At 40.2% G+C, this 11,081-nt stretch overlaps 1 protein-coding gene across 1 annotated transcript; it reads right to left on the bottom strand.

Annotated features, from left to right (window-relative positions):
- Positions 1–254: 254 nt before the first annotated feature.
- gsx2 (GS homeobox 2) lies at positions 255–2,050 on the bottom strand. Its single transcript, NM_001017168.2, is given in 2 exon segments — positions 255–960; positions 1,597–2,050. Coding segments are annotated over 2 exon segments (747 nt in total). The 5' UTR covers positions 2,003–2,050; the 3' UTR covers positions 255–619.
- Between the last annotated feature and the right edge of the window lie 9,031 nt (positions 2,051–11,081).

Genomic DNA, 11,081 nt, shown 5'->3' with positions numbered 1-11,081 from the left:
TATACAGAATTATATCATCATTACAATAATTTATTTTATAAATGCATGACTTGCTCAGCATCCCCATATAATTTATCATGCTAATCGTACACACTCGACACTTGCATATAAAAAGCCAATACAGATCTCGGAATGGAATTTTTTCAAAAACATTTACTTAACAGAAGTCGGTGCCAGTGGCACAAATTCCCTGCGACATCCCTAATCAATACAAAAGTCATAGAATGTGAAAATGAATGCGGCAAGGAGACGTATTACCCATATCTTCGTTTATTTAAATAAATATAAATATAAATTTGTATAAAACTATTCACTCGCAGGTGGATTTGCAAAACGTTAGGGCATGAGACTATTTACAGACCTTTGCATAAAAACCTACATCCGACTAATTTTCTGACTGTAACAAAAACACATTCTTTATAAAACGAACCCATGACATTTTCCCATCCTAGGGACACATATATTCAATCCCCAAAATCAACAGAAACTGAGATTTGTCCAAAGGCTTTAACTGAGCTGATTGTGGAATAAAGGGGCATTTGGATGAGTCAATATAGTTTTCCTGGTGTAGATCATAAGTGCCATAGAGTCACAGAGACATGTATGCAGGTAGAGCAATTTATAAAGGTGACACCTCCTTATCCTCACTTGTTGAAGCTGTAGACAAGGAATCTTCGTCTTCTGATCGGGGGTAATGGCCTTGTGGCCCTGTGCACTTGCAGCCCCCATGGGTGTTCCTTTGGGAGCCCTTATTCTCTTTCTTGTGCTTTACCCTCCTGTTCTGAAACCAGATCTTCACCTGCTTCTCTGACAGGCTCAGGTAGGTGGCAATCTCGATCCTCCTCAGCCTGGACAGGTACATGTTGGAGGAGAATTCTCTCTCCAGCTCCAGAAGCTGGGTGCTGCTAAATGCAGTCCTCATTCGCTTGCCATTCTGCGCTTGGCTGTTCTCTGCTCCACCTGCACATCAATGCAATATAACATTACAGAGACATGTAAAGGACATCTATACGGGAACATTTTCAGTTTATGACAACCCCCCCCCCCCCCCCACAAAAACCCTAAAGTGAACTAAAAGGAATTATTTTACCACTTAATAATGAGCCCTCGGCTCTAACAGAACAGGAACAGTGACATGATTAATTCAATTACTACAATGTTGGAGCACTTATTGAACTTTAACTCCCAGAACCCAACTACAACTCTTAGCAACCAACAGCAGGGACATGTGGTTCAGAAACTGCTGGAGAGTCCCACCTTGAATGTATAGGCTACAAATAGAAAAAAGTGCAGCAGTGTATACCTATAAACGCACATATTTATTTATTAAAGCTAATTCGTTAGAATTAAAGCTATATGCTGTTTTGCATTAGCCATAGAAATCCATAAATTATTTTTGACTGAATCGCATTAGTATTAAGAAAATAATCCAGCAAGTTCCAGTTAAGACAACTGTGCGCACTGTGTTTCCTGCATGGATGACTATATTATATGCAACTAAAGGCTCCTCACATTGATGCTAAAGTTTTGGAAACAAGTTGCAAGAGAATACAGTCATTTAGCTCCTATACAAGTATCAAGTATGGTGCCACTTACCCATTGTCATGCAATGGAATCTCCTGGGGTCCGTAACGTTGTAGGTTGGGCTGCAGACAGGTGAATGCGCTGGGTGGACCATGGCTGGGCTGGGCTGTTGGCTCACCCTCTGGCAGTACTGCGCCTCCCCATTAGGGAAGTGGCCCTTGAGCAGAGGGATGCTATTCCTGCTGGAGTGCAGGTGAGATGCCACACAGATGGGACACACACAAAAGCTGCCACTTTTCCTAGAAGGGCACACAGGGGCATGCACCGACATGACTGTTGGAGATGGCATGCTGATAGGCAGAAGGAAATCCTGCCCATGATGATGATGATGGTGGTGGGAGAGATCAGGCAAGGCTGGAATTGGTCTTGAGGAGGAATCTTTGATAATTAGAGAGTCAACATAAAAAGACCTAGACATTGCCGCAGCTCAGCAGTCAGACAGCTCCTTCTCCTCTCTCAGTGACAGTGTAAGGTTCTTGTGGAGCTCTCATGGCTTACAAGGTGCTTATGTTGAGCAGCTAACAAAAGGGTCCCTGGAGAGGGTTGGTCCTACCGTCACCCACGTGTGTGCCCCCTGCCCGGGTCCCTCAGAGCCCCCTAATCACGTGACTAGAACTAAATCCCATTCACTCGACTGAGCCCACTTGTCCAAAGTAACAAAAACAATGCTACAAAGGGGTTTCTTCGTTTCACTGGGGCTGCTGTGTAATCAGCATCTCTTATGTGGGACAAATAAGCATGAAGAAGATAAATAATATATTACCTAGAACTATGATAGAGCAGCAGCAGAATGGCTATGATTTAATGTGATCTTTTCCTCTGAAAAAACTGTCAAACTGGTTTCTCTTCAAGTTTTCTTGCACTACAAATCCCAGCCTCCTTTGCACGTTAAGGAATACTAAAACTTATATTATATTATTATATTAACACCAGCATCTACGTATGTACAGATACAGGGACATATCTGTATAAACGTATTCGCCTGTCCTACCATCTACTACCAAACTTCCCTTTGAAGATAAAGGGTTAACGTGGTCATTTTTGCTGCCTCTCTTTCCTGACTTGTAGATTGTAAGCTCTTTTGGGCAGGGCTCTCTTTACCTCTTGTATCGGTTATTGGTTGCTTTTTATGTTACTCTGTATGTCCAATGTATGTAACCCACTTATTGTACAGCGCTGCGGAATATGTTGGCGCTTTATAAATAAATGTTAATAATAATAATAATAATAATAATAATAATGAGCCAAGTCTCAACCTGATCTGAAATGAAATCGTTTTCACCGTTTAGAATCGAATTTAATATTAGGTATTTTAACAAACCACTGCATCCTATGATAACAATATCGTATATTGTAAAAAACAGGTTCCTAATTACTGATATTACCAACTGCTCATAGTTGCCCCCCTGTTGAATCGCACACGTTATATGGGGAAGGTATATGTAAAAGCACTGGCTGCAGAAACAAGGAGCTGCCATACTATGATACAGGGGAATGTGTCCAGACTGGGGAGAAACTGCCACTTACCCACAAATACACTATAGCAACATACACTTCTGTTCCACACCTCTCTAAGTCGCCTGTATTAAATGACCATTGTATTACATATACTAATAACATATTATTTCATTACCTATTAACGGGTTTTATAGGGGGAATCTCAGATCTGGCAGGGGTTTATCATGTATGGAAATTATCATGGAATGTTCTAATAAAAAGTGTATAAAAATAAGATCTTGGTGGGTCACAAAGAACCAACAAATGAGTATGTGGCCAGGCTGTGGGTATGTTAATACCAGTCGAGCTCAGTAAAATAAAACGGATCATTTTCTCAGTTACATGAAACCTTATACACAAGAACTCATAGTAATAACAAAACACGTTTAAAAGCTACTAAAAAGTTGTCAATTGTCCGCAAGTTTGCTTCCCCTTTAATCTGTGATCACCGCAATGAGCAGCACAGGTGAAGTTGCGGAGTTGCGGAGAAATATGGTGCGCACAATTCCAGTTATATCTCGCCCATTCGTACATATTAGCGCTCATTAGCGCCTGTTATTAATAACTGCAAATGCAGATCTCTGATACAGGGCAATAAAACAAGTGGGGCGATAGGGCTGCATCGGGATCCCCCCACCCCGACAGAGCAGGATTTATGGGAGGCGATTCGATTCTGAAATGGGTTATTGAGCTATTTGGATGTGATTAAGATTCCATTAGAAAGTGCTTACTGAGGGGAGGATCTGCGGATTGTAAACAGAGAGTTATTTCAGATATGCGCTAATCCTACATCTTGTGACAACAATTAGCACCTTCTAAACTCAGGGCAGATCAGTGTCAGTTGTCGAAGGAATTGGAAATTATTAGCTGGGAGGGGAGAATACCTAAAGCTCTCTCCTCCTCTGTGTGCTCTAAATGTATTACTTCTATATACATTGCTTAATTCTCTGTACCTAAATATATCTCCATTTAAACTTTATTTACTTTAAAGGGTTGGTTCACCTCTAAGTTAACTTTTATTTTGTTATAGAATGTCCAGTTCTTAGCAACTCTGCACTTGGTCTTCATTATTTATCTCTTATAGTTTTTTTAATTATTCATCTTTCTTGTCTACATCTTTTCCCGAAGGACAAAAAACTATTACTCTGTGAGGCTACAATTTTATTATTATTGTTACGTTTTATGTTTCTATTAAGTCCCTCTCCTGTTTATATTCCAGTCTCTCATTTAAACAGCTGTATGGTTGCTAAGGTAAACAAGACCCTAGCAACCAGATAGCTGCTGCAATTCCAAACTGGAGAGCTTCTGAACAAAAAGCTAAATAACTGAAAAACCTCAAAACATAAAAAATGAAAACCAACTGCAAATTGTCTCAGAATATGTCTGTGTCATATTAAAAGTTAATTCAAAGGTCAACAACCCCTTTAATCTCAAATTCAACATTGCAGATTTGCTAACCATATTAAGTACTCATTTAATTGAATGTCAAAATGGAGGCTGAAGAATAAATGGTGAGAGAGAAACATATGTGGCACAAAATATAAATAAAACAGCCTCAATGCCAATCTGCTTTGTGATGCAGGAGCCCCTGGAGCCTTGGTACCCCCAAATTCCCCTCAGTTAATCCTTGTTTCTGTTTCACTCACATGTAGAGTTTGTGCCTTTTCTGCCACTAAATATACTCAGTTTTCATACTGCCCCAGAGTTGTTAATTTTGCCTCGCTAAGGTTTCTTAATAAAGGTCCCCATACACGCTGAGATCCGCTCGCTTGGCAATCTGCACCTAATATCCCCACCTACAAGTGGGCGATATCGGGGAGCGTGTAGTTAAAAAAAAAAAATTTGATCGAATTATATTGGCAGCAAGGGGCAGTCGGTTCGGGGACCGCATCAACGAGCCGATGCAGTTCCCGATCCGACTGAATTTTCTAACCTGGGCGATCGATATCTAGCCAATTTCAGCCCAGATATCGGTCGGCCAGGCCCCTCTATCTGCCCCTACACGGGCAGATAAGCTTCCTAATCAGTCCAAGGGACCGATATCGGCAGCTACAATCTGCCTGTGTATGGGGACCTTTACAGTCACTCTGCTTGTTTAAGGGCTCTGGTACACGGGGAGATTAGTCGCCCGCGGCAAAACTCCCTGCTCGCGGGCGACTAATCTCCCCGAGTTGCCTTCCCTCTGCCATCCCACCGGCGAACATGTAAGTCGCCGGCGGGATGGCAGACGCGGCGGCGCGATTTCGGGAAATCGCCGAAAAAGACTCGCGACTCGACTAATCTCCCCGTGTACCAGAGCCCTAAGAGTAATGTCCCACAGTGAGATTTGTTGCCTGCAATAAATCTCTGCTACTGCGGGCAACTAATCATCGCATCGCTTCAGCTTTCCAAAGTTTCACAAAGTTTCCTTCTGCAGGCAACTGTGTGTGACTTTGGAAAACTGAAGCAATGCGTAGGCCTTTCCACAGACGATTCCCTTTATTGCTGGTGGAAAGGCTTTTTGAGGAGATTATTTGCCTGTGGTAGAAGAGATTTATCGCAGACGACTATTTTCCCCGTGGGACATTACCCAAAGGGCTCATTATCCTGTAGTGATGTAAACAGTGGGTTCCAGATAAGATCTGGGTCACTAAGGTCATAGGGTCAAATTCACTAAGGGCAAAGTTAGACCTGGTGTATGGTGCGTTTTGTTGGCAGACAGAGAGATGAGGATCCACTTTCATGAAGCAGAAGCTGTGCCTGTCAGTGCACCTACCTACAAAACACAGGAGGAGAGAAACCAACCATATACCAGGTCTGACATTGCCCTAAAGGTCATATAAAAATATAGATCAATTTGCCCAAGTAAAATGGGCAGTTTTTATTGGACCATATTTTCAGCTCAAACAACTTCTCCCACATACTAATTATTATATATTAACAAGGTGTATACTTTTCTATTTTGTAAAAATCCATAGCGCTGCATCACCTAGTAGTGTTTTATGAATAACCTCTGTGGTGCAGCATTACATTCTCCTTGAGTATCCATTATATCTCAGAATGTATCTGATTAACCTTAACACTGACACCTTAATTTGACAATCACTTTCTTCAAGTGCTAATTTTCAAGCACTGACTGTCATTTGCTGAACTACAATTCCCATCATACCCTGGCGAGACATATTCAAACAGCACCATGTTGCTCTGCAAGCCTGTAGATCCCTGTACGTTAGTGCCCAGGCACTTGTGCCATACCCATAGTGTAGCACTTATAAACCAGCTTCGCAGACAAAACAGCACAGCCTGCTTGGGATTGATTCACATTAATGTGCGGTTTATCTGTCTCTGTTATTGTACTGTATGCTAACATGCACTTGTGCAGCCAGGGAGCTCAGCTCTGATCTTATCCAAAGCATGGATAAATTATAACTATCCATCAGAATGAATAGAAATCACACATCAGGATCCGTGTGAGTAATTGGGATAATAAAGTCTGAGCAATGATAGAACAAAAAAACTGTGATTTTTTTTTTTAAAAGAGAGTTACTTCAAGCCAGACGGAATGATGCAAGGCGTGTGTCCCCAGATCATGGACCTCGTTACAATTTGATTTTTCAATAATTCTGTCTGATAAAATTTCATTGGCCATGAAGTAATCCCTAAAATGAGAGCTCTTATGAGCCTATAATGAGCTCTAATTGCCACGACTAGTCGAGCCACGTGGAAGGATTTAGGAGGTATTAAGCAGTTGGGTACAGAGCACAGGCTGTTACCTAGCCATTACTTTCATAATTCAAGGAGAAAATTAGTCCTTTTAAGGGAAAATCCTTTGATTCTCTTCATTCTAGTGTGTGTGTGGGGGGGGGGGGCAGAGTATCGCTTTGTCTGCTCTTAGCTCAATGCTGTGGAACAAATGGGAATGTAGCAAAAGTGCCCCCTTTCTATAAGGAGCAGGTTCTTAGAAAAGAATACTTATCTACCCGTGCTGGACCCTAAGCCTGTACCATGTAACATCTAGCACAGGGACTTTTATATATTATGTTTGTGGTTGTGTATCCATATGCATTAGGCACACCTGCTGTAAATGAGTTCAGGGACCTACCCTATACATCTTTCTATTATCTATTTTTATCCTCTATTTATTGATCAATATATAGGAATCCATCTGGCGATAATTCTTAATCTATTTATTGATGCTATATCCCATAAATCTACTGACTATCGAATTCTATTATCTTTCTATGTATTTCTATCTATCTATCTTTCTATCTATCAGCTTCTATATCCTCTATTTATTGATCTACATATATATATCCCTGACGAAGGTTTCAGTAAGAAACCGAAACGTAGGATCAATAAAACCTCACCTCTATATAATCTGAGATTTTGTTATTTTTACTTTTTTCGTCTGATCAACTAAACCCCGTGAGTGCCAACACGTTGCCTTACTACTGTATTTTCATTGCTCTGGCACCCGGGTATCGCACAAACATTGAAGGAGTGCTTCCGAATACCAGTATCTCTCTATTGATCTACATATAGGTATCCATCTGTCAATACTTCATAATCTATTTATTGATCCCATATTCCATATACTGTACCTACTGACATATCTCTATTGTTTTTCTATTTATTCATATCTCTATCAGTGTTTCTTTTTTTTACTGATATCTATCTATCTATATATCCATTCATTATTTTTCTATTCATTCTTCTAGATATAAATCTAAAGCCTGTTGGTGTTCCTTCATTTTCTATTTATTGATTTATAGCTATTTATCTACTGATGTTTCTTAATCATCTATTTATTGAAACATATATTTTGGCCTGTCTATTTATTGATGTATCTTAAGCCTCTATTTCTATCTATCTATCGTCTGTCTATCATCACCTGGGTATGGGATCTATTATCTAGAATGGAACCTGGATAAGGGACCATTCTGTAATCTGGATAACCATACTTTAAGGTTACTTAAAAACATTAAATAAGCCCAATAAGATAGTTTTACCCCCAGTATGGATTTATGCAGCTTAGCTTAGCTGTTTTATTCTTATTAGTCATAATTTATCATTAACAAATTGGAAATATTTTCTTGTAATGCACCCCATGGAAATTCACATTCCAGTATTTTGGAATAACAGATCTCATACCTGTGTGTAATCGTTTTATACACAAACACGCACATAATATTTTGATCAATCCCCAATTATCCCTAAAAACCGCTAGCCCATGAAACCACAAATAGGGTCATTATGGAAAGCGTGAACAAGCCTATTAATGTTTTCTTGAAAATGCACAGTTAACGTACATCCATCCTTGTGTGTAAGAAGCTGGCATTGTGATTTTGCTGTCTGTGGCACATCTTACCCATTACAGACCAAAATTTCCCCTTTATCTGTAACCAGGCAACACTCTGAATGCCAAAAAACTGAAAAGAACCCTGCAAGAAAGTCTTCAATAATAGTGGAAAAGAACAAAGATCCTGGACACAGGGGTGACTTTTCATGAGCAATTATCTCTCATTAATCAGAGGAACAGCTGCAATATTAATTTCTCTCACTTTCCTCTTTATGTCTGGCCTTTAAATAATCTTGTTTGTATGGGGGAGGGAGGAAGGAAAGCAGCTCAGAGGAAGACTTGCCTATTTAGGATTAATATACACTTTGCAGCCACACTTGTAAGTGATCACACACCCTTTATTTCTTTAACTTTTAGGTCTAAATTATTCAAAAAAAAGTGTGCAGAGCAGAGCTCTTTGTTAAAGGACCAAGGAAAGTGCCCTGTGCCCCCAGGAGACGCTGCTCTAAAACTGGAAGGCAGGGTAAGCAGGTGCCTTAGGTGCAACTAGGGGGGTGCAATTCTGGGGGTGGGAGGAATTAGCACTGTTTAAATCTATTCCCACCATGCTGAGCCAATTTCACATAGTACTGGGCATGAGCGGCAGTGAACAAGGGGGGCTGTCATTGGGCATGGGGTAATATGCAGAAGGTGGTGGTTGGCAGCAAGGGTTGAGGAAGAGGTTGGCTATAGGCCTGGTTTTGATTCAGTGACCTAACTAGAACATTCTGAACCCCACCGCAAATTTAATCTTCCCCTAAACTGCCCCACTGGGCCACCGTCACTGGTCTGCTTGTACTGTGGGCAGAATAGAGAAAAGGTTGAAAAAATTAACAATAATAGCTTTTGCTAAATGAGTGTGGGGACAGCACTCTGGGGACAGCAGGTTTAGGTAGAGTGATGTACTTTGCTCCACTAGACAGACTAGCTAGGGTGTTCTGGGAGTTGTAGCCGTTAGCTGTAGTGTAATTGTAGCCAAGCTTTATATAATAGTAGGGCTCTGCTATGTATGTTTTGCCTCACCATCTCTAAAGCCAGCCCTTGCCCAGGGAGGTTTGTGCTAGCCCTGTGCTCTGTCCCAAGCGTGGGAGCTCCAACATCCTTGCTGTCAATTTCACTTTCAGACATCAAGCCAAGCGTTGTAGATCTGTCCAAAGAGACAATCTTTGGGCGTAACGTGCATTGTGTGACATCAAAAGGCCAGAGAATGATCAGAACTGAGAAGTGCATTCAGCAAGAATAGTGCAAGAGTTCTCCTTTCAGGGGCCAAGGATTTAAATGCTAACAGATATGTAGTAATGGTTAAAAAGCAGGGTTTTCCCAATGATAAGGATGCAATATTAGAAGGGGGCATGCGGAGCTTAAAAGAATCTCATTACAGGAGCCCAGCAGCTTGAAGAAAGCAATTGTACTCATGAAAAAGGGGACTTTTCTGGGAAATCACTTCCACGGGCCTTTGAAATGACACATTTCTATGCTCCTAACTGCAGCTGAATGTAACTGAAATGGGTTATGCTAGACAAACAAACAACGGAACATGGGGCTTATTTAATAAGGGATAATATGAATGTATATAAATACACTGTATATATATATATTATGCTAAAGGATGCCATGTACATATAGCATACTAAAGGGTGTACCTGGCTTGCATCTCACATCTTGTGCACTTACACCTACAAGTAGTAGAAGGGGAGCCAGAATTAGTAGTTTAGGTATCATTTTACTTGAATTTGATTTTAATCTATAATTTGTCAAATGCTAAGGGGCTGATTTATCAAAAATTTATTGGGCAAAAACTCCCAAATTAAAAGTATGGTTTCCAAAACTCAAATGCTCAATATTTATTAAGTGCAAAAAATCTAAAAAACAAATGTAAAAATTCAGCATCTAAAAGCTTGCAAGTTCACATAGAAGTCAAGGGAAGTCAGAAGTCAGTGGGAGGTGTATGCATTTTTTTCAATTCGTAATTTCCGAATTTTCCCAATTTTTTGTAGTTTGTTGACCCGTTGAAAATAGGATATGAATTTTATGCAATCACGGTTTTTTTTAATATTCAATAGAGTTTTTTTATATTTAAGTTTTTAAAAAAAAAATAAGCGAAGGTTCGAGTTTGGTAAAAAAAAACTCCCAGAATTACTGGAAGGTCGTCTCCCATAAAATCCATTTTAAGCAAATAATTCTATTGCCTGGCTTGTGGGTAAAGCAGCAAGGCCCACGCCTTTATCATTATTGTCAATGCAATGGTATTTTCCAAAGTTTTGCTACAAAAAGCTCCATGTGCCGGGTTCACCCAAACCAAAGTTGATCCCTGATGTCTTTTACCTGGCAATCTGGCATCCAGGAGCAGTTGGGTACAACAAGTAATCAGCTACAGTGAAAGCTGAATTTTACGTACCCTGATTTTAGGTTCTCCCTCATTTTATTGGTAGTGATAATAATAATAATAATGCATTTGCCTGATTTTAAATTGACCCAGATTTTACACCATTTTTTTCTGGTCCCCTGGAAACAGCCTTCTACAAATTATGCAATGAAAGCAAACATCTGGCTGGTTGCTGTGGGTAACTGTTTAATTTGTAAATCAGCCCCATATTTTTGTAGGTGTTTAAACAAAGAAGATTACCCCTCATGTCTTGAGTTTGTAATGCCTGTTTTACCACAATTCTTCTTGACTTTTCTC

This window comes from Xenopus tropicalis, chromosome 1 (genome assembly GCF_000004195.4).
Source record: "Xenopus tropicalis strain Nigerian chromosome 1, UCB_Xtro_10.0, whole genome shotgun sequence".
Lineage (NCBI taxonomy): Eukaryota > Metazoa > Chordata > Amphibia > Anura > Pipidae > Xenopus > Xenopus tropicalis.
The sequence above is the reverse complement of the archived record's forward strand: the minus strand, read 5'-3'. Positions and strand labels throughout refer to the sequence as shown.